This window comes from Pteronotus mesoamericanus, unplaced genomic scaffold (genome assembly GCF_021234165.1).
Source record: "Pteronotus mesoamericanus isolate MK-2021 breed Mesoamerican mustached bat unplaced genomic scaffold, CSHL_Meso_final contig_130, whole genome shotgun sequence".
NCBI classification, from domain to species: Eukaryota; Metazoa; Chordata; class Mammalia; order Chiroptera; family Mormoopidae; genus Pteronotus; species Pteronotus mesoamericanus.
Window position 1 is genome coordinate 7,988,403 of NW_026555060.1, and position 24,243 is coordinate 8,012,645.

At 37.4% G+C, this 24,243-nt stretch overlaps 1 protein-coding gene across 1 annotated transcript in view; it reads left to right on the forward strand.

Moving 5' to 3' along the window:
- CFAP299 (cilia and flagella associated protein 299) overlaps positions 1–24,243 on the forward strand; it is a 506,080-nt gene that overhangs the window by 705 nt on the left and 481,132 nt on the right. Inside the window, exon 2 of the mRNA XM_054591991.1 lies at positions 13,565–13,719. Within this exon, the coding sequence (XP_054447966.1) occupies positions 13,565–13,719 (155 nt within the window). The remainder of the gene's footprint in view (positions 1–13,564; positions 13,720–24,243) is intronic.

Below are 24,243 nucleotides of genomic sequence, written 5' to 3' on the forward strand. Positions count from 1 at the left end.
TAATGTTGATAGTAAGAAAACCAAACCAAAGAAAACAAAGCAAACACCCCCCTCACCCTCTAGTTTGCAGTACAGCAAAATTGAACGCAATGGGATTGGCTACTGTTTTCCACCCAGCAACCATGCCCCTCCCTGCTTCTTAAAGGGGTGGGTGGGGGTGGGGGTGGGGGTGGGTGTGGTATGGGGGGAATTGATGGAAGGCTGGGGTGGGGGTTAAAGCTCTCGTCTTCTCCAGGAAAACCAGGATGGGCGGGAAACTAATAGGCTACCCGTCTTAAGAAGTGGGAGGTGAACCTTTTGGATCCCTGTAGCCCTCATATGTTCCCAAACTGGGCCAATTAAATGGGCACTGACCTGGAGATTCTGCTGTGCTGGAGACAAACCACAGAACGCAACATTGTCCCATTTCTCTGTAGGCCAGGGAGAGCAAGCACCACGATGTGGTACCAAACCCCACCGGAATCTGAGAAGGGTTTGTATCCTGCAGCCAGCTTCCCAGACCCATTACCTACGACAACCTGATTTTGCATTTTAGTGGATTGAAATTTTTGGATTCAAAAGATCATGTTAAGTGGCATTTTAGTTAAATGTAGATTGTAAACTTTGAAGAGTGCCCCAAAACATTCATGTGTTATATGTGAATGTAATTTTAATGAAATGGAAACATCTGATTCTAGTTTCATCTCTGACACAAACCAGTTGTGTGACCTTGGACAAGTAGTTTGATATTTTTGGAATAATCTATTAAAATATAAATACAGTTCATATTTTCGACATAGCTTCTGACTTCAAAGACAAGGTTTTTTACATATTTTATACAGATAATATGTTTAAAGTCATAAAAGAGTTTTATGCCTTGCATCGAAGTCACTGAAATGAAGGAATAAAAGTAATGGTGCCGAACAATGTTTGCATATAAATTTTTGACTGTTTAAAAAGGATGAAAGTTAGACAATAAACATCCCAGTAGAATAAAATTACCGTCATAGCACATGTGGAAACTTGCCAAGCTTAGGGCTTAAGCCTAGTATTTTTAAAAAAGGTTTCAATTTTTTTTTTAAGGCAGGGTTTTTCACTTGAGAAGAGAATGAAAAACATTAATGTTGATTAGGAGTGAGAAATTAATAATTTGTGTTTTATCAGTCAGAACTTTAAGGTCTCCAAAATGGGAAATGGGTGACTATATTTGAGGGAAGGATAAATTTCTTTTTAAACCTGACATTGATTCAGCTTATTCTTATTTTACTTTCATAAAAAAAGATGATTTAGTTGAATGATGATATTATGGCAAGTATGTATTTATATCTATTTGGATTGAGTAATGAAAATTAAGGGCCATTAGATCTGGGGATCTCTCTTCTCACATACTTTCTGAGGATGCAGGTTAATTAATTGCCCATGTAGATTGCACAGAGACAAGTGGATTCCTCAGAACTGTTTCAGTGGTGTGGTTACTTCGGCAGGCACGTGTCAGGGGTCATGGATAATGCTCTGTGAGGTAATCCTTACTCTTTGTTTTCTTTTTGGGGGGGTGTGGTGGGGGGCACCAGCAATTGACTGTGGTTTGAATGGAGCAAATTTTAAATGGTTAATGAGAGATAGCATATTATAGCTAGAAGACCCTAGAGTCATGAGATTTGGGTTCCAAAACTGTATTGTTATATTTTTAACCAGTTTAAAACTCCATTAATTCATCTGCAAAATGAAGGGGTTGGACTGGATTACGTTGAAGGGCTTTTATATTTGTAAACTTTTATGAATCACCTGTTCATCCAGCTGTCCATCCATGCATCCATATAGTCATCCAACTATCTATTTAATTAATAAAACTTCACCAAGAGGCTACAATAGTAGATATTGCCATCATTGCTAGGACTTTAAGTAAGAATCAGTTCTAGATTTGATCTTAGTCACCTACCTTTAGTGCTTACAGTCCAGCCTAAATTTTATTTATTCAGTAGACATTTCACAAGTATTTACTATCTTCCAGGTACTCTATTGTTTCATATACTCTTCTGCCAAAAGTTTTAAACTAATTTCAATAAAAATTAGTACCAATAATTCACTTACAACATGACCATATTATTTTTGCTGGTTTTATTCTTTACCCTTCTCCACCCTTACCTGTGCCCCGGGTAGCTATCCTCTGAGATCATTAACCAGGCTCTTTTTGGCTTTGGGTTTGTTTCAGCCAATAAGAGATCAGAGGGCTGGAATTGGGTAGAGGATTTATAACCTGTCAACTTCCCCCTGGTTGTGGTTTGGACATGGCTGCATTTGTTAGGTTTGGCCAACTTCTCATTCCATCAGCTGGAATCACTCCCTGTTCTAGGAACAGTTTCCTCTTCCAGCCTGATGGTATCAGTGGTTTCCCACTGTTGCTCGTCCCAGGGTGCTTTACCATCATGCATGAGTTTCCATTAATCCTGCCCATATCTTTGTAAATTGTGCTTTTATTGTTGTAATAATCTCTTCTGAGTTTGCCTGCCATGACCCTGACCTCTATATTATCATTTAACATCTCAGGCCACTGTAAGTACACAAGTAGTATATGAATATAAAAACCACATTGCCTTTTAATATGATAACTGATTGGGAAGGAAGGGAAGTTGGAAGGAAAAAACAAAAAAAAACAAAGACCAACTGGTGTTGTTTTACCATCAAATTAATTATTTGATGGTAAGATCGTTAAGGAGGTTAAAAGAGGCTCTTAGTTCTATGTCTACCTTGCTGTCATTTTACTAAATACCTATAAACTACCAAAAGAAATTTCTAATGGTATCAACAACTAGATTTACCTCTGCTAACCCAAATAACACTATTCGTTTTGCGAGTTAGTATCATCTTGCTTAATTAAACCAATCCCCTAAATCAATGTACAAAAATACTTCAAAAGTTCTGACATTTTTGTACTATGCTTTCCCAGATTCTTTCTTGGTGACTCTTCCCTATGAAATAAACAGAGTACCTTCATTTCAGTGACTGCCTATGACCCCGGGAGACATAAAAGTCCTCCTGAGTGGCTTTTCTCAGATTAGAAATCAAGGGGTGTTTTGAGAATTATTTTAAAATTTTCCCAATAAACGGATCCCAATCATGGCTAAATTATTTAGAGAGATTAGCAATGTGGAAGTTTTATTTAGAAATTAGATTGCCATTATTAAGCAAATAAAAATAAATAAATCATACAAATATATACATTAAACCTTTTCGATATAATCTTAAAATTATTTGGCAGGGATTGATTAAGTGAGATTCTAGGAAAAATCCAGTAACATAATTTACCACACCAACTAACAACCAACTCTTGTAGTTTTCTTTCCATTATTTATTGTATTAAGGTAAAGAGTAAATATGGGTTCCCTGTGAAATATCTGATTTCATGTATTTCAGAATTAGCTATATACACTTTTGTTTATCCAAAAGAAAAAAATTGGCATAAATTAGCTGCCCTCTGCTTAAGAGGAGACACATGTTTTTCCTTCGATTAGTTCACAGAGGTGCTTCTCCCTTAGTAAAAATAGGTAGTTTCCTCATGGACATAAATTCTGATATTCAGGGAGTGAAACTGAACTAAGAATGCTGCATCCACGATACTTCTGAAGCTTTATCATAATGATAAAAATAAAATGCTACGAGCCTAATATTCTCAGTGTCTCAAGCAATCCCCTAAAACTTATTATATTCTATACATACAGAGTATGTTCTATTCAGTTTTTATTTTTGTTGACTTCAAAAGCTACTGCTAGGAGGAGACGAAAGGAGATAGGGAAAATTCCCCAGGACTGTGTGCAGCGTGAGACAAGACAGGGGCTGAGGACCAAATGCAGGAGAACGGCCATTACCTAAGGCCTGGGCGTGGAGGTGGTGCTGACAAAGGAGACTGAGGAGGGAGGTCAGGAAGGTAGGAGAAAATAAGGAGAATAGGATGATTCAGAAGCCAAGAGCAGCAGGATAGCAAAACCAAAAACCCATGGAAAACACTGACACAAAACTAAGTGAGAGTTATTCCTACAAACCCCAACATGAAAGCAGATGGGGAGCTATGACTTGTGTGGCTCAGTGGGTTAAGCATCGTCCCTCAGGGCAAAAGGCCACGGTTTGAGCCCCAGTCAGGGAACATGTCCGTGTCGTGGGTCCTGTCAGGGCACGTGCAAACGTCAGCTGATCGATGTTTCTCACTTTGATGTTTCTCTGTCCCTCTCTTTCTTCCTCCCTTCGCCTCACTCTAAAAATACATTAAATAAATAAAATCTTTAAAAAATTTAAAAGCAGATGGGGAGAAACCATTGTAGCCGTGACACCTAGAAGGTATATCATCCGTGTGTGAGAAAAGCAGAGAAAACAATGAGGCATCTAAAAGACCCCCAAAGAAGAAACTGCAAAATAGTCAACAGGTATTTACTGGAAGTGTAGTAGTGGTCCAGTCTGAGGACGTCAGCTGAAACTGGAAGTGGGTTTGTGACCAGCCGTTCAGATCCCTCAGGAAGGAGGGTCTGGTTTATGCTACTATATATGCTACCCAGACCGGCAGAGGTTACGGGCTGAGAGTGAGGGGAATCCAGACCGGGGGGTGGAGGTGGGAGATGGTGAGTGTTCGTGGCGACTCTGAGCCAGGCTGCAGTGCCGGGGGCTGAAGTTCACCACAGTGTCTTTCTTCTTCTTCCAAAATTATATATGTTTTTATTATATGTAAACATTTTCATTATATGTAAATATATTGTTCTTTGTTGGTATTCTCCACATAAAAGGTAAGAGCTATATCTTTCTGTAACTGAAAACCTAACATTAAAATTTGGAGACTTTTTACTGTCACCCTGCATAGCTCTCCCTATTCTTTAGAAATTCATTTTCCTTATAGAATATTTACAAACAACAGGGAAATGAACATCTTTTGTATATCCTCCTTGTGTGCAGTTGTAAATATATCAAAATGTGTAATGGATAGTTAATAGACATAGTCAAAAGGCTCTCTAGAGTACCCATTACTATCCTAGAGCAGTGTATGGGCACCTTTCGTTTGCCAATATCATATATGAAAAATCTTATTGTTTTAATTTCTTTGATCATTAGTAGGTTTATCATCCATTGAAATGTTTCTTGGCCATTTGCATTTTTTTTTGTGTGTGTGAATTGCCTGTTGATATCCCTTGCTGGTTTTTTTCCACAACTTTTTAAAACCATAATTACACACTTTAGACTTATGACTGTTAGTGGAGACCTCACCTCTTAAAGTCAACAAAGAAGAGTTAATCAGGCTGGAACCCTCCTCAGTTTTCTACCATGAAACTTATAAAACTACCTTAATTTCTGCCTACCCTCTCTTCCTTCCTTCCTATGTTAATGGTGTCTACCATGTGTAGGGTCTATTTCTTCATTTGCTGAATATTTTCTTTTGAACACCCATTCTCATTATAATGTTTTGAGAATTTTCCGAACTCTGAGTCCATCTCCCTAAGGTAGAGGCAGAAATTCACTTCTTCAGTTTTCCTTGCTGCTAGTGTATCTCTGTGGGACTAAGGCACTGCCAATCATCTTTAGAAAAGAGTAATGTGAGGGAAAAACATTACTTGGGATTCTCTTCCTCCCTTAGACTTTATTTATTTCAGAGAGAGAGGAAGGAAAGGAGAAAGAGAAGGAGAGAAACATCAATGTGTGGTTGCCTCTCACACACCCGCTAATGGGGACCTGGCCCACAACCCAGGCATGTGCCCTGACTGGGAATTGAACCGTCGACCTTTTGGTTTGCAGACCAGGACTGAATCCACTGAGCCACACCAGCCAGGGCCTTGGGATCCATTTTGTATTGAATTCCATCATGGAGGCTTTTGTCTTTCAGTTGAAGCAGTGACACAAGTTCTGGGGTCTAATGTTTAACAGATGAGTTGTATTGTCTGTTTTCAGTGGTGGTAGCAAGCGGGTATTTGTTTTGCTCTGCTCCTCTCCATTCCATTCTAGACTGGTCTGGTCTGCCCTGTTCTGCTCTGGTCTTCTCCAGTCTGCTCCATTCTGCTGTGGTCTGGCAAATCATCTGTGTTTTAACTCCAGCCAGGAAGATGTAGTCTTCACTATTCTGTGGGAAGGGAAAGTGGACCCTCTGAGCCAGAGGGGAGCTGACTTATATAGAGAGAAGTCCCTACCCGTGGTCCTTATGGGTCCGTCCTCATGCAAATGAGGACTCAAATTCTCGCTGTTTTATTGGTCTAAAAGTACTGTCCTGATTGATCAGGATGGAGCTGTTCTGAATCATCAGTGAAGATACTACTGGGGATAGAGCTGCATAGTGCTGTTTGGACAAAGAAAGTCTCAGCGGTACCAGGTAAAGGGGTGTGTTTCCTTGTGTGCACCAGAGCCCAGTAAGACATGAATAGGAGCTCGCAGGAAAGAAAGTAAGAGTTTATTTTCAAGAGGTGGCCCACACCTGCAGACAGGTGAGCTAATGCTCACAGACCTGGCTTCCAGGGAATGGGTTATGTAGGGGAAACATCATTAATCATGCTGATTAAAGGAATGAGGGTTGTGGTCAGGGTCATGGTCTCTTCTGATTGGTTGACACGAGGGAAGGCAGTAGTTGGTCAGCACATTTGGTCCTGACGTCAGCCATAGCGTCGCTTGTCTAGTTTCACCGCATTTCTAGGCCTGGGGCTGAAACACAGCTGAGGCCTAGATGTTCTCTCTAGTTTGACCAAAACTCTATCTCTGGTTTTGTTCTTGATTATTTGATGCTGATCAGAACCTCATTGTCCTGAGGGCCTAATGATTAAAGGAGTGGTTGTGCAAGGGAGAAAGAGAAGGGTGAGTCAGGGTGCTGGATGAGGCCAGTTTAAATCAAAAGGAAAGAAAGGAAGAAAGGTCATATTAAAGAAATGAAATTTCTACCGGGTTACATTAGTCCTATTCGCTGAAAGAGGACCCCAGGAACTCCTTTATAAGGGTTGGCTCAGGCTGCAGCAATACAGTGCAGGCAGGCAGCTCAGTGCCAGAGGCAGGCAGCCATGTGCGTGAGGGGCCCCTGCATAGAAACAGCTGCTAGGCTCTGTTTTTAAATTTGAGCCCAGGTAGCCACGAAGAGCCCTTCTTGGTAGGCATCTTCTTTTCCAGGGTCAACATAAGTGAAATAAACGAGTCACAAAAAGACAAATACTGTGGCATTCTATTTATATGGGGTGGCAGGGGTAGATAAAATTCACAGACACAGAATGCGGAATGGTCGTTGCCAGGGTCTGGTGGGGAGGGAGAATGAGGAGTTATTGTTTAATTACTATAGAGTTTCAGTTTTGTAAGATGAAAATAGTTCTGATAATGGATGGTGGTGATGGTTGCACAACAATATGAATTTGCTTAACACCATTAAACTGTACATTTAAAATGGTCATGTACATTTCATGTTATGTATATTTTTCCATAATTAAAAAAATAATTGAGTGTCAACTTAGCTATAAATGAGAATCAGCTTGATCTTAGATTTTGCATTTCCTACAGTGATACCTAGAAGAAAATAGAGTAATTTCTTTAAAATTCTTAGAAAACTTTATTTTGAACCTAGAAATCTGCATTTTAGATATTCTGTTTGGCCCCTGAGATCTATATTCTATTCTGCCCAATCCTGCTTTGTGCTCTGTACCCCAAGAGCTAGACTTCTGCTGGTTGCTTCAGCTGGGCTCTCTTTCCCTTTGGCCAATTGGGTTCAGGCAATAAGAGGTACCAGCAAGAAGTTAGAAGCCAGGAGGAGAGAGAGGATGGACATTTTTTTCTTCAGACTTATTTCATGCTATGCTTCAGGTTAGCGGGATGTCTTCTTCCATTAAGCCACAACATAAGGTCCAGCAACGTTTTTCTGTAGCTGTCTCCCTGGGTTCTGTCAACTGTTCCCTCCCCTTTCCTCATTTGGACTAGTTAATAGCTGTTCATAGTTTACTGGTATTAACAGTTGTTAGTTGCAGGGTGCTTCGTTGCCCCTCCTGGATTACTCTTAACCCTGTCTATACTTTTGTAAATTAACTGAGCCATTCAATTTCCTTTGATTACTCTCCCTGAATGTATCATCTATTTCCTGCCTGGACTTTGACTAATAAACTAGAAAACCTAACATTCAGTTGGGAATGCAAAATACTTCCTTTTTGAAAAATCAAGGACTCTTAGGAATCACCTATAGATCTCTTCTAAATTCATAGCTTGAGCAAATGCTTCATATATTTTCATGTAGATTTTCAAATTTATTACTATACACTTGTATAGTTTTATTTATTATTATGGCTCTTTTTGATTTCTAAAATTATTTGTATATTCTTTCTTTTCCATCATCAGTCTTCTTAAATGTTATCTGTTTTATTGGTCTTTTAAATGAATAAGCTCTTGGCTTTCATTAAGTAATCAAAGCTTACTGTACTTTTATACTTTAATTTCTTCTTTTATTCATTTTCTTGTTTTTACTAATTCTTTTCTATATTATTTAAACGTTATTTTGTTCTTCTTTCTCTACTTTCTTTTGTTGAATGGTTAGTTGTTTATTTTCAAACTTTCTTTTTTCTAGTAAATGCATCCATACAATGTTTTTTTCCATGTGCTTTATTATGGTTTGATATGTAGTTTCTTTGTCAAAAATTTTAATCTCTCTATGGCCACATATATCATAAATAAGTTAAAAGATAAGAAACTGAGAATAAATATTTGCAAAATGTCTAATCAACTTGCTATCTAGAATGTTGCCCTATAAATCAGTAAGAAATAAACTAAATTCAGTAGAAAATGGGCAAATATAACAAACAAGCAATTCTTATATTGGCACTAAAATTGTCAATAATTTTATGTATGACATAAGGGAAGTCAGTGATGGAGTTTTTAAAAATCATGAAACTATACCAAATATTTTCCTGTTTCATGGTTTTGCTAATCACCCAAGCCCTGTGCTCCTCCTTTTCCCCCCCTGCCAAGGCCTTCAATACAATTATGTTTCTTATATTTCTTATTGACACTAAAATATCCTCTGGTGGCAAATACTTGGGTACCCAAAGCCTTATCTTTATTGCAGGTATCCAGAGGTGATAAATAACTTTGCTTTGCATTCCATGGCCTACAATGGACTCTTCACCACTGTAAACAGGGCTTTTAATGTCTTTAATAAGAATAGAGAACTATTTCCAGGTAACCTAGTTCAGAGAATCCATCCTTAAATTTCTGTTCCTATAGAATCATTACCAGTAGCTAATTGTGAATCATTCAGGGTTCAGTCAGAAAAGCTGAATACACACATACAGGCACTCACATACACACAACTATATACGTGCGTCACATGTATATAATTTTTTAGAGATTTGACCTTATAAAATGAGAACTATTTCAACAGTCTATTAAAGCTGTTTGTTTGGTGTCTGGTGCTAGAGCTCAAAGTCATTAGGACAGGCAGCCAGGAAGGAAAGGTACAGGAGAAGTGGGGGAAGCGAGATCCAATTGAGATCTGAAAGGAAGAGCTAGAACTCGCAGGACAAACTGGAACTTGTATCAGGTGATCTGCAGGAGAAGCTGGCACTTTTAATCACAGAACAGAACATGCACATGCCTCTGGCCCAGGAGTAAGGGAGGCTGAAGGAGAAGGTCTTGCAAGAGCTGCAATAATGTGGCTGCTCCTTCTCTTCTGCCTCCCCAATCTATTGCAAATGTCTCTTGTGGCCTAACCTAACCTGCAACTATCTAAGGAAGTACATTATAGGAAACAAATTCTAGCTTAACTAGGCTGACACAATAAAATTGAGTATATCTGCTATGTTTTAATTTTCACAAGTACAATTATTTATGTCTGATTTAATTAAAATTAAAAAGAAAATGATGTGATTTTAATTTTTTTAAATCATTTTATAGGACTTGTATAATCAATTCAGAAAAAAAAACCCCTGAAGTTTAATTTTACTTATGAACTGGATTAAAAAAATGTAAAATGAATCCAGGATTATATTAAGAAATAATAAATCAGAGAAAGAGTAATGTGATTTGTCATAGGATGAGCTCATGCCATTAATACATTTTAAAAAAATACCTATAGGTATAATATCTATAGATACAGAAAAAAATAGGATAAAATTCTAGTTACTCATTTCACTTGATTAAGAGTATATAGCCAACTGTTGTAGTAAACTTCTTATTTAGTAGCTAAACATTTTAGCATTTCAGTCAGCTTAATGAGTACTCCTAATTTTTTATTGACAGGCTGGCCAAAGCAATGCTACAATGAAAGAAAAGTGTCGTAAGTTATTTGGAAGGAGTCAGAATGTTATTATTTATAAGCAGTATGATTACCATATAAATGAATGAAAATTAACTGGAAATCTATTAGAATAAATCAGCTAGTTTAGTAATCTAAGACTGAGCTACAACAATAACTGTTCTCCATCAATAAACAACATAGTAACAAATGACACAATAAAAGCCAACTGAATTCAGTAGCCCGTGGGACAATGTCAAGGGTTCTAGTGGCCTTAGACTTTTTCTTTTCTCTTCTTCGGGTGAGAAACACGTAGGTGCCCAGGTTGCTAGATGCCCCTTATCCTGGACTCCTCCCTAAGGAATCTGACTGAGACCACTCAACATGCAAACCCCAATTTTCTTCAACCCTGGCATCCACCCGCGCACGCAGAGAAACACTGAGGAGGTGCTTGTCTCAGCGGCACAGCCATGTGGGGGTGTGTGTGTGTGGAAATGGGCTCTGGCCCAAAAGGGGGTGAAACTAGTACGGGGAGTGAACTGTGTAGATGCAGCCGCAAATCTATAGCCTTCCGGGACCCCCAGGGCTGGGGCAGACACTCACTGGTTTCTGCCGCGGAACGCACCTGCCAAGGTCCAAAGCCGGAGAAACCCGAAGGCGCTGTTCCATCGCACAGCCTTAGGGCCAGGTGCTTCTCCCGGCACCTGGTGGTTAAAATTGTCCCAGTAGGATAGCGGTCTGTTTAGATCCTAGTTTTTTATATTCGCTGCGCACTGGGTGGAGCCCACGTTTGCTATAGATCTTACAGTTTCTGTAAAGTGATGAAACCTTTTCTTCAGGGGTGAGTTTTTCCAGGTTCTCTTTTGCATGCAGCTGCCTTGTAGCTAAAACCCCCCAAACTTCTGACATCCGAAAGTTAATGACTCCTGATCACACGAGGAAAAGAAAGCATTAACAATTAATGAAAGGTGATTTCCTTATTTATACGGAGTATGCTTTGACTATCATGGCTGATCATTTGTTTTTACTAAGATAAACTGTTACACTTAAAACCATTGGAGTCTGATGAAAAATGCATAACATTTTCCTTTCAACACCGCCCGCCCCCTCGCTAAAAGTAAGTGTAATCGCAAAGGATCAGAAGGAATGAAATATATTGGAAAAATTAGTGGCTAAAAAGTTTTCAAATTTTGTGAAAACTATAAATTCATAGGGCCAAGGAGTATAATGAATTCCAAGCAGAATAAATGAATAAACACAAAGAAATTACTCCTATCTTAAAATCACTGAAAACCAGTGGTAAAGAGAACATCTTAAAGGAATCTAAAGTAGAAGGGCACATGTAGAACAAAACAAAGACAGAAAAGACTAGACACGTTTCACTGGAAATAAAACCAGCCATGGGACAACGGGATGACATCTTTAAAGTGCTGACATGTAGAAAGCCAACCTGGAACACTACTAATCTGGCAAAAATGTCTAAAAAAGGTAAAATAAATGGTTTTTTTCCCTCTCAAACAAAAGCCAAGGTAACTTGTTGTTAGCAGACCTGCACTCTAAGAAATGTTAAAGTGTTCCAGGTAGAAGGACAATCGTGTATCAATAGGAGACTTGGGTTTACACAAGAGAATGAAAAGCCCCAGAAATGCTAAGTATGTGAATCAATATGAATATTTTATTTCTCAGTTAATCTTTAAAGATAATTTTTTTAAAAAGATAATGGACTATTTAAACTGGAGAGATGATTCATGGTTTGACCAGTGAGATCAATTAAGTGAGGCTACCAGCTTCAACTCTCTGCTTGCTTCCTAAGTAGACCCTGCCATTTGTTGCAATACACATTAGTGTAGATGAGTGCAGAACTATCGAAATAATTTTGTGTGGCTCAGGTAAGACACCACAAATGCATAATTCATTCTACATACAAAGTTAATACAGCAATTTTCTAATGGTCTTCGCTACATAAAATACTCTGTTGACCACAGCAATTTACATGCTGTTGGAAGACTCTCAGAGGCTCACAGAGCTAAGCTGAGACTTCTTCCCATAAGCACATTTTAATAATATATTTAAGAAAATTTATATGCAAATCATCTCACTTTTGTAAATCAAACCCAAAATCTGCATTTTTAAAAATTAAATATTAATTCCACTAGGTGGAGACATTTGCCCACTTTTGTGGTTCACATTAAAGAGATGAGCAAGCAGTATAGTAAGCAGGGGAACAAATCAGAAAGAAGGCAAATATCCTGGACAAGGCCTGGTGCTTTATATTATATTAGCTGGGCAAAGGTATCCATATTGCTATGCAGTATTTGCTTTTAATGTTTACCAAAAAAATAGTAGCAAATTTTCTAGGTTGAACTAGGTATACATTTAGTTTTGTTCCAATAATTTCAACTCCAAACTAGCCACTATGGGGTCATTAGATTATTAACATGCATCTTAGGTTTCCTCAGTTAATCCTATTTTATAGTTTTTGCATTCAACAATGAGGTATTAAGTAAGGATTTCTAATAATGTATAACACATTTTCACTATATTTCAGATATTTTATATTAAGGTGATAATATAAGGACCATTATTACTATATAATTTTTATGTAATATTTTAGTCTTTATATTAGTAACTTCAGGTAAATTGACACCTTCGGGTTAGGGGGAAACATTATTTTTTAGTGTAATTTTCAAATGACAAAAATGTGTGAGACAATTCGTAAAGTAACTGAAAAATAAAAGGTCCAATGTATTGTGGGAAATTTTTTTTTCAGTTTGAAGCTTTTCATAGTCATCTTGGGTTTCTACTTTTCTGTTTTTATTGGTGCCAACATTATATGGAAACAATATCTTTTTACTTAAATAGGAAATTCATCTGCTCTTTATTTCGTGTTTGAAGTTATAATTCTCTGTGTCATCAGTTAATTTACTTCAAGGAAGTAAGTCTCTGAAATATTGAATTTTCTGACAACAGCCCAATTCTGTTTTTGTGTGATTGATTTTTATAAAAGTCTTTCTTATATGACTACAATTGTCTCTAATTTTATTGTTTTAAAGATACTTTATTAATTATCTACAGCTGTTCTCATAAATTGATTTAAAACACAACAGACTTTTGTCTTCCAATCCCTTTGAGAAAATTTAGTAATTGATTTTTTTTTTTAATATTACATCTGTGGGAAAGAGATGGCAAATCAAATGTTTATAATACAGTATTGTGAGAAAGAATTCTAATTTTCATATCTAATAGACCTTGTATCATTTAAAAATGATAAATTTGATTTATCATTTAAAACAATTACTCAGTATAGACTGAGTAAAGAAAGATGTCCAATTCATCCACAAATCTAACAATTGGTATTCTCTTTAGGATGAAGGCCTGGCCCACCAGTTGGTGGAGCTAGGCTGCCGGGGGACTGGCAAGGTGGTGAAAAGGGACCATTTTGAAGCAAGGAAGACAGCAATAGAGGCTGCAAGGAGGGCAGCTCTAGAGGCTGCGAGGCTGGCTGAACGAACTCAGAAAAAGTAAGTGTCCATGTTCCAAATCTAGATTTTACAGAATATTGTTGAGCCCCTGGAAAAATTCATTCCGTTGGCATTGTTGTAATTTAGAAACATTGGTCATAGTCAGTCAAATTTGAAGGACCCTAAAAGTGTGTTCTGCAGGTCAGGAACTGGAGGGACTGTGGTATGCTTACGAGAAAACCACATGCAATTCTGAGCTACTAAGCTGTGAAAAACTAAATATTATTAGTTTTATATATTTATGTACTAAAAATGAGCGCCTTTTGCCTTAGACTCTTTGTACTTTTGAGGCCTGTAAAGATTTGGCATCTTTATGCTCTCACATTTTTTGTAAACATTGATTCATTCAACCCTATTAATGATCACTGACTTTTGTTCCTCTGACTATGATATGGTTATATAAAATATAAATCTAATAAAATACATTAAACATGTTTTAAAAGACATGTACAGCTAAAGTGAATTGTATGAAACTGGTAAAATAATTTGAAAGAGATTTGACAAAGAGATTATCTATTTCCTTTTTAAAAATGAATGCGAAAGTTGTAAATGTTGCAGAGGATAATTACTTAGAAATTGGTATACTGTTCCTAAATAACATTTTAAAAAGTACCCAGAAATTATCTGTTATCAGTGGTAGTGGAGTTCTTGCTGTGTCATGAGGAAAGAATTTCCTGAGACCCTCACGGAAGGATGCGGCTCTGTTATTAACTTTATTGATGATGTAAAATTAAGGGGGTTTCCCTCCTGACTTCCCAGTGGTCCCATCTTTGTCCATCTCATCATGGAAAAGGTCCAATCTTGTCATTATTAGAGCCATAACGAAGGCCACTGCCCAGAGCTTCTGCTCCATAATAAAGTCCAGTCCAGTCCAGCATCCGGCCAGCTTAGCGGGTGTTTCCAGCTGTAGTCCATTGCTGTGCTATGGCATTTGGGCTTCCCTCTGGAGCCTGCATGTGGAGTCCACATGGTCTTGGACCATGTGGCTGCTAAGGCCACATAGCTATGGAGAGACAACGCACAAACGCACAGGGTGAGTGCATCATCAGGTTGGTGAGAGCGAGAGAGATTCTTTTTTTCCCTGGGATTATATATCTCAGGCTTGGAAAAGTCCAGAAGCTTTTTAAAAATGACCAGTCAACATCCCAGGCTTTCACAGGCTTTTATATGTTTACACCCTCTAGTTAGACTGACAGGCCTCTATGGTTCAGCACCTCCCCTTACACCCCCACCCACAACAATCCAGAGCTGGAAGCAGGAAAGGAGGAGTGTTAATCCCCTTGGTGGAGCAATGCTATGATCCCCTGGTGAGTGAAGCTGTAGTTTCCTAGTGAAGCAAACAGGCTCATGCTCCCCACTTTATTAAGCTCAATGTCTAATACCTTTTGTTCTCTTTCCTTTATTAATAATTAGCTAAATATCAATGGTAGTAATTATGAATGGACATCATCCATGTCTTTTTTTTATAAATAAAAAATAACATTTGATAGTGGAACATGAATTGGTTCTGGAAATGTACAATTTTAATTAATCTAGTGGTAATTATGTTTCAGAACCATAGAATATTGGAATTTAATGTACTGATATTTGGTAATATATTAAGTTTCTATTGCTACTGTAGCACATCATTACAAACTTAGTGGATTAAAACAACACAAGCGTATTTAATTATTCATAACTCTGTAGGTCAGAAGTCAGAGTATAGTGGCTCAGATGGGTTTTTTGCTCAATATATCACAAGGTTGAAATCCTGATGTTGGCTGGGCAGAGATCTTGCCTAGAGGCTCTGAGGATGATGACTCTCCTTCCACGCTCGTTCAGGTTGCTGGCCAAATTCAGTTCCTTGTGAGTATAGGACAGAAGTCCAATTTCCTTGTCAGCTGTCATTTGGGGACTGATCTTTGCTCCTACAGGCTGCCCTTTTCTTCGCATGCTTTCCCCGTGGTTCTCCACCAGGAAGTATGGGTCCGGATCCTCTCACCTTTCAAATTTCTTTCTGGCTTCCCCACTGCAGCATCTTCCCTGACTCCAGCCAGGGAAAGATCTCTCCCTTTAAGAACTCATGTGCTCACGCTAGATTCATCTAGATAATTCAGGATAATCTCCGTATATTAAAGTCTGAACCTTCATTGCATCTGCAAAGTCTCTTTTGCCTTGTAATGTATCATATTAACAGGTTCTAGGGATTCATGGGCATCCTTGGGAGGAGGGCATTCTGTTTACCACAGGTAATTTATGTAAAGCTTCAATATCTTATTCAACACAGTTACATTCTACTTCTATTCTTAGTAAATTGAAATGATGCAAAGTATTTGTGTACAATGTGTCTGTCTTTCATAAAACATTAAGGGAGTCTTTCTCTTTCTATAGATATCAATCAATGCTTATTAGTCAGGGGCAAAAGTAGATATTTATGAAATTCTTAATAAACAATTAGTGTTTAAAATCCAAATTTTACCCATTTACATGTCCATTTTGTGCTGAGGATCAAAGTGAGTATTTACTCTATGCAATAGACTCTTTAACTGGCCAGAGCTGGAAGTCATTAGACTACATAAGTGCCAGTCATGGGAGACTAATCCCTACCCAGAGCTGCTAGGACTGGAAGGCCCTTTCATCTGCAGATCTTCTCAGCCGCCCTTTGTAACGAGTGGGCTCCATATGTTTCCTCTTGCCGCATGTGGGAGTCACTTTGCTCCTAACCCTGCCAGGTCCATTGTCGTGTTATTGGCAGCAGGGCCAGTAGAGAGTGTTCCAGAGCCCAACATGTCCTGTGTCTGTATTTGCTGGAGGACCACTGTGAAAATATGCACAAATGTCTGACTGCCTGCCAAAGGGTACCAACTTGGAAATACTTGATTTTACTATCAAATTATCTACATTAATGTCTCTAATGTGCTGTGAGCAGCCCCAAGTAGATCACAATCCTCTGTTCAGCAACCACAGAGCAACCATTTCAAGAAGTGCTGGCACCTAAGTGTATGTCATTTGATTATAAGTTTCATAGGGGAAAAGAGTCTGGAGAGATGAAAGTCAAAGATAGCCAGAGGGGGTATTTTGATAAGTATTTTTTCCAGAAGAAGGCATAAGGTGAAGAAAATTATCCTGGGCTATTCAGTCACTTTGCAAATACTCATAGACACTCATACTGCATTAGGCACTATGCACGGTGCTGGGCTAACTCTAGAACATAACAAGACCGAGGCCCTGGTGATCCTTTTCTCTTCAGGCTGGGGTTGCTGCATTTGTCATTCTCATTTAAAATTTTTTAAGGGAGTACCAAGTGAGTTTTAGTTTGTCGCATGTTCCTCCCTACCCCCATTCTGTAACAGCAGACCTATTTCTCCTGCTGATCAGCATCAATTAATGTTCACAAGTTAGTGTCCCCTCTCCTTGCCTGCTTGTCTCTGGGCACAAGAAGCCCAACATACTCATTTGGCAGCCATAACTTATAGTTCAGTGAGACACGATGTTTTCCCTGGTGACAGTGTCTTGAAGAATGGCACCTCATTCTCGGAAAATACTGTCTCAAAGTCAGCAATTCAGCCATGCCTTCAATGCCCACCTTGTGTTAGGGTAATGCACACCTCTTATCTCCAGGGTTGAGGAGCACATTGCTAGAGGGCTCGTGGTGAGAGATGAGCCCCCAAATCCCATCTTGCTGCCAGCTTCCAGGCTACTCCATACACAATATTTACAGACTGGCCCCTCTGGGAAGCAGGCACAGAGATGGAGTTAAGAATTCAGAAGGTTAACTGGGAAGTAATATAAATAAGAGGAAAAGGGTAGAAGCAAGATTGAAAAGGGGTAGCTGTCAGACCTTAATGCTTGCCTGGAAAGTCTCTGCCAGACCAATGGAGAATCTGCAAAGCAAAGATTGCCTGTTACAGGGGTCCCCCATTGGTAAACCCTGTCATGCTCACTAGCTTGTGAAGGCTGCCCCAGAAAAGCATGACATCTGCTCAATTGCTGGGGCTGATCAAGAAGGAGTGAACTGGAAGTTGTCAGCTAACATATTCTGTGAAGACAGGCAGCGAATTCTTTATTTTTATAATTCATTTCTGTTGACAAAAGTATTGAGCTTTTACTTTTGAAAGATATTTTTGCTGGGTATAGAATCCAGGTGTCAGATCTTCTTTCAGCTAGCAGCAATCCCCGCACATCTGTGCCTTGTTGGTAGGGTGGGCTCCCTCTCGCTCCCTGCTTTGCTCTTTTGCCAGCAGCCAGGACTGAAATTTAATGTTGGTTCACTTAGTTTTTGTTCTGCCAGTTGCCATGTTCTGCTTCTTTAGCTTGATCAAGATGATTATCTTTTATGCTTTCACCTAGAAAGATGAATCATTTCTACCTCTTAGAGTTGTAGGGAGTAAGTACTACAAGTGATGCCCTGTTACTCTATGCATATAAAGTACAGTTTAATTAGTTCAGTAATTTAAAGCACTTATCTTCTAATCTCTTAAAGTTCTTCTTCCAATTAAATAAGCATGAATACTATCAGTTGAAATTCTCTCTGTGTAAGTTCTTTTCTACAAGATAATTGGTTTTGTTTCATGTTTATTAGAATTATAACTCTTTGAAACAAATACTTGTGTGGAACTTACTGAGAAGTCATTTCAAATACAACATTTTCCAAATAAGATCTATGTACAAAAACACTGACTGGCACTGTTCTCTCCTGTGTTTAAGGGTGTGATAAATCAAAAGATTATTTCAGGTACACTCACTGAGTCAGAAAATTATACAGGGTTGGGCAAAAGTAGGTTTACAGTTGTAATACAAATAAATAATACAATAATTAATAATAATGCAATAATAAACTCTCTGTTTCTCATACTCACAACTATAAACGAACTTTTACCCATCCCTGTTTATAGGTAAATGCTCACTGGTAAATATTCAACTAGTTGAGTATTGTAACATCATTGAAACCACACAATGAATTTTTCCTCCTTTCCTCCCTTTCTCCTTCCTTCTGTATCTTTCTCTTTCTTTCTCTCATTTTTTATCTGTCTTTTTCTCAAAAAAGCAAGTACTTGGATAGTATTGATCTTTTCAAGGAACATCATCATCTATCTATCTCTCTATCTATGAACAGATGTACAGTTGACCCTTGAACAACACATACTTGAACTGTGCAGGCCCACTTGTATGTAGGTATTTTCACATGCGAAAGATGTGTTAATGGACTATTTATGTTATTTCTAAGGCTTCCAATCAATAGTAGACTATAATTAAGTTTTTGGAGAGTCTAAGAGTTGTACACAGATTTTCGACTGCATGACTGTGTGGGGTACCTGTCCCCCTAAACCTGGTGGTGTTCAAGGGTCAACTATATCTATATTATTATCCTTTTGTTGAATGCATATAGGTTTTCTTTTGTTAATACTTATAATTATTTCTGACTCAGTAAATGGGTCCATTGCTGAGATGAATTCCTTTTTAATTTAACATATTGTTACCATTGCCACTTTTAGTTATAAATCTTAGCCTCTTTGAGCTTAAAATAAATCTAGAAAGAGTCAAAGAGAAAACTATGTAGACATATTAAAAAATTGATGATTAATCAGAAAGCAAATACAATTCATATTTAAAGTTACAGAATATTACTTAGATTCTGTTCCTTTTCTGTTCTTAATTTAGCCTTGTCTTAAATTTTCTTGATTCATTTCATTGTCATTCATAACTGCTTTGTAGGCAGATTGAAAGATCTCTTTTCATATTTACCTGAATTATTTGACCTCTGCTGTTGCCTCTGACAGTGATTTCAGATTATCTATTTCTTGAAATGCTCCTTTCCTTTGATTTTTAATACCTCATAACCTCTAATCTTTCTTCTATGTTTCCTTTTGTCTGCTGTCTTTGTTGTATCTTCTTCCTTTTTCTCATTAATTTGGATCTCTCCCGAAGTTCTTTGTGTTTTTAAAAAAAAATCTCTTTTGTATTCCACTATTTTCACATCTCAAATACTTTTATGTTTTTAGTTATCCCAAATCAGATCTCTAATCCTGACTTATCTCCTGGGCTTTTAGGTCCACATCTGTTTTTAAATATGAAGTTGTCAAACCATTAATAAAATACCAGAAAAAAGGTTTTATTATTTTTTTTCTTATAAGTCTGCTCCCATACAAAAATACCATTTTAAAAAATTTATGCCGGTAATACTTTTTTTTTTTTTTTTAACTCAGTAGGCTTTACATTTTAGAATATCTTCAAAATTTACTGGATGAGCAATCCTAAAAGGTAATTAACAAAGGATTTCTTTGACTCTTTTGCTTATACTTGTTCTTACAATTATGTATTTTCTACTTTGCTACATTGCGAATCCAGTTTTTCTTCAAATCAACTTGATATATTTTAATGTCTTACCTGCTTGCTCATTCTTTGTCATCCTCCAGTACTATACTGCCAGATCATGCTTCTGTGAAACGGCGTCTAAAACATCTTCTTTCTCTCATCTTTCCCCCTTTCTTTTCCTTCCTTTTTCTATCAACTCTCTAAATCTATATTCCAACAAAAGAATTTGAAGTGATTTACAAAGGAAATATGAATTCCTCATGGCAATAAAATTTTATAAGACAGAGAGAAGGACAAATAAAGGTTGAAAAAATGCAATGAAACTGAGGTTGAGGTTAGTGCTCAAAATCTATGTCAGATTTGGGGAGATAATGGAAAGAGTAAAATATTTATATTACATAATTTGTTATGTCCACCTGGAACAACAAAGCCACTGACCAGAAGTGTATATATTCCTGGTTCTAAGAGCTGAAGGGGAAGAAAAATTTTTCTTGACCTTCTTAGGGTCCCTGGATGGGTTTGAAAATTAAACTGAAACATAGAGATTAACAAAAAGAATTTAGATTTATTTATTTATTATTTTTATTAAATTCTTTGGGGTGACATGTTTAGTAAGATCATATAGGATTCAAGTGTACATTTGTATGATATATGATCTGTTTATTGCATCGTATGCTCACCAAAGTCAAGTCATTTCCAGCACCATGTATTTGGCCCTGTTTTATTTATTTATGTTTCACGTGATACAGAAGTCTTCATGAGGAAATAAAGACCTGAGTATTTTATTCTCAGTTTTATGAAGAGTGGACAGTTACAAAGGAATGTAAGAGGAAAAGGAGTATGGGGTAATTTTCATATACTGAGGAAAACTAGGCAAGGACTGTTTGTTCAGATTCATCTTGGTGTCCCTTTGTCTTTGGAGATAAGGATGCTATCTTCCTTTGGGTCTAGGAAGAGCTTCTTTCCTATGAGGGTTTAATGACTTGTTTCAGGAAAGAAGAATAAATAGGGAGGAGATCAGAGTGACCCCCTTGCTCCTACTTAAAATAAGCAACATTTCAAGGTGCTATATTTTGGGGGTGTGTCTCCTGAGCCCCATCAGAGCTGAGATACTTTTTTTCCTCTAAAGAGTTGCATAATGAGAACCTAGTATGGTAGAGTGAAGTATATCACCAGCAACATTTTATTTTTATTATTTTTAAAGATTTTATTTTTAGAGAAGGGAAGGGAGAAAGGGAGGGAGAGAAACATTTATGTGTGGTTGCCTCTTGCACGCCCTCTACTGGGGACCTGGCCTGCAACCCAGGCATGTACCCTGACTGGGAGTTGAACCGCCAACCCTTTGGTTCACAGGCCCATGTTCAATCCACTGACCCACACTAGCCAGGGCCCATCAACATTTTATAATGATAATAACAAATTTTATAGAAAAAAGTATTTCACTCTTGTCCTATGAGATCAATGGGAAATTTTATCCATTCCACTTAAAGCCCTATCAAATTACCTAGTTGTATCTTCCAAAATTTATCTTTCCTTACTACTGGTTAAGCAAATATGTTGACCAATTATCTTAAATTAATATTAACCATCATAACTGTTGTCATTTGTTCTTCTGTTGATCCAAATTATTTTGTTATTCCTGGTTTTCTTTCCCTCATCAAAATTAAAGAAGACATAGATTTTGGTCTCAAAAATTGACATTGCTCTTATGCTGCTTTGTGCAACTATTTGGTTCTGCTCTGTTAAGACATTTGTACAATATAGTAGAAGATCTTAACAAAGTTTTCATAATATAGGCAGGTTATAAGGCTCAAGAGACCTTGAATCTGCTTGACTTTTATCCAAAATGTCTCACATAGCTGGTACTCTTTTCTTCCCAGGAATTGTTTTCTTTTTAAAAATTTTCCCTTTTCCATTTCTTACAATCTCTCTACCCCAGACAAACACACATACACTCACCCTCACATACCCCAAATACACATATATGTTCTACTACCTCTTACCCATCTTTTCTACTACCAAGAGGACCAAGGGCATGGACCGTAAAAAATGCCTACTAGATACAAGGGCATATGCTCTATTTTTCTGGTGAGGAATATGATGAGAATTAAAAGCAAAATTATTCAGTAGTTTCAATATTACTTATAAGTTTTTGAATGACGTTGATTTGAGAAAACCAATGTTGACATTAAAGAGTCTGGCATTCAATTTGCAACTTTCATTTACAATCTATGAATGAAAATGTCATGTTACACTATTGGTGACTCAGAACTCCTTTTGTCTGCATCTTTAATACTGTGATCTTCTGAATGCTGGGTGAGCTCGAAAGAAGTACACTGACGGTAGTACCTGTTTTCAGAGATGAGAGGAAAAACAATCTAGTGATCAGTCAGGACAAAAAGCCTCATGCATGATTTAGGAGATGTGATGGAGTGCGGGAGAGAAAATTGTACAGAAAAATTAATACATGAGTCAAGAATAATGAAGGTATTTGTTTGAGAAAACAAATGTGATGTGATGCTTCCCACTTCCTTTTTAATTTAAGAACCTCAGGAACATAGAGTTGAATTTATTGTACTCCTCATTACATAGCATGCTATTGAATACCTGCTAGTCTCCTCATTTTTAAAAAAAATTTATGAATTTGAGTCAAACTGATGACATACACTGGGAGCAAGATCTGAAGTGCTTGCTAAGCTCCTCTTTAATGAAAACAATTAATGTCTTATTTTTTTATCATCCCATTTTCAACCACATTTCTCTTCCTCCTCTCCTTATACACAAACCTCAGAATTTTTATTTCTCTTGCTTTCTTCCTCTCATACACTTATTTAAATATATGATTTCTAGAAAAATTACTTAAGGGAGTAGGATTTCAATGTAGGTAATCACATCTTTTGCAAATAATAATTTAATGTCTTTCAATCTTTTTGCTTAATTTCTTACATCTTTATGTCTTTGCAAAGACATTTATTAAGTGTCTTTGTAAGACACTCCAGTATATGGATGGGTGAATGGAAATGTTGATAGTGAGGTTTCCTGTGTTGCTCCTCATTTTATTTAATTTATTTTCTTTAAATTTTTATCTATGACTTGAGAGAGAGAGGGAGAGAGACTGATTTGTTTTTCTACTTCTTTACGTATTTATTGGTTGATTCTTGTATGTGGCCTGACCAGGGATCAAACATGCAACCTTGGCATATTGGGACAATTCTCTAACCCACAGAGTCACCCAGCCAGGGTGCTCCCCATTTTAAAAGGATAGTGTCTACTCTTCTGTGCTTATAACAGTGTGTGTGTGCATGCGCGTGTTGGGTGTGTTTGGCATGGAAAGGGACTACATGAAGTTTACTGAGATGGATGATGTTTTCCCCCCTTTTTAAAGTGGTGAAAGATATTTAATTTCTAATAATAAACTGCCCATGCATTCCTGGGATAAGCTCAATTTGTTTTTATTATCTTTAGTATTCATTGTTGGATTCACTTTGATAATAACTTTTCTGGATTGCCTCCTGGATTTTTCTACCAATATTATCGGCTAATCGCTTTTAACTGATAGCACCTTAACAAACAACCCTCTGTTCAGGGGTTTCCGTCCTAGTCTCCTACTTCACCTCTGGGGTTAAAGAAGTCTTTCATAAGCCCCATTTTGAAAGTCTAAAGAGTTATTAAAACACACTCAATTATCATAGCTCTGGTTATCGCCCATTATCATTAGCTCTCGAATTAAAAAACAAAGCAAATCCCCAGCTGTTTCTAAATCTGTGGTCCAGGCAAGAGATCTGTGGTTAGAGTGGACAAATACCAGAGCAGAAACTCAGTAGTATCTGAGGGAAGAAGGATAAATGGAATACAAGTTGGTTTTAACTGTGCCAGGGTATCGGGGATGAGTAAAATTATAAAACTCTGGAAGAAAATGCTTATTTGAGGGCAAAGGCTTGATTCTGCCCTTGAGAAATCAAGATCTCTTGTCTGGGTAGCTCATATTGTGGTACCACATTTGCTGAGTTAGTTAGCGGCAGCTTTACTTTATGCCTCCATTGTTTAAGTGATAACAAAAAATAGCTAACATTATTAAACATGTACTAAGATTCAGGCATTTAATACAAAAATTCTTTTTGTAGTATTTACTTTATTTCATTATATTCTATATATTCCTACTCATGTAAGTGATTAGGGTAAATCATATGACCAAGCACATATCAAGGTGAGGTCATAAGCACCGAGTAC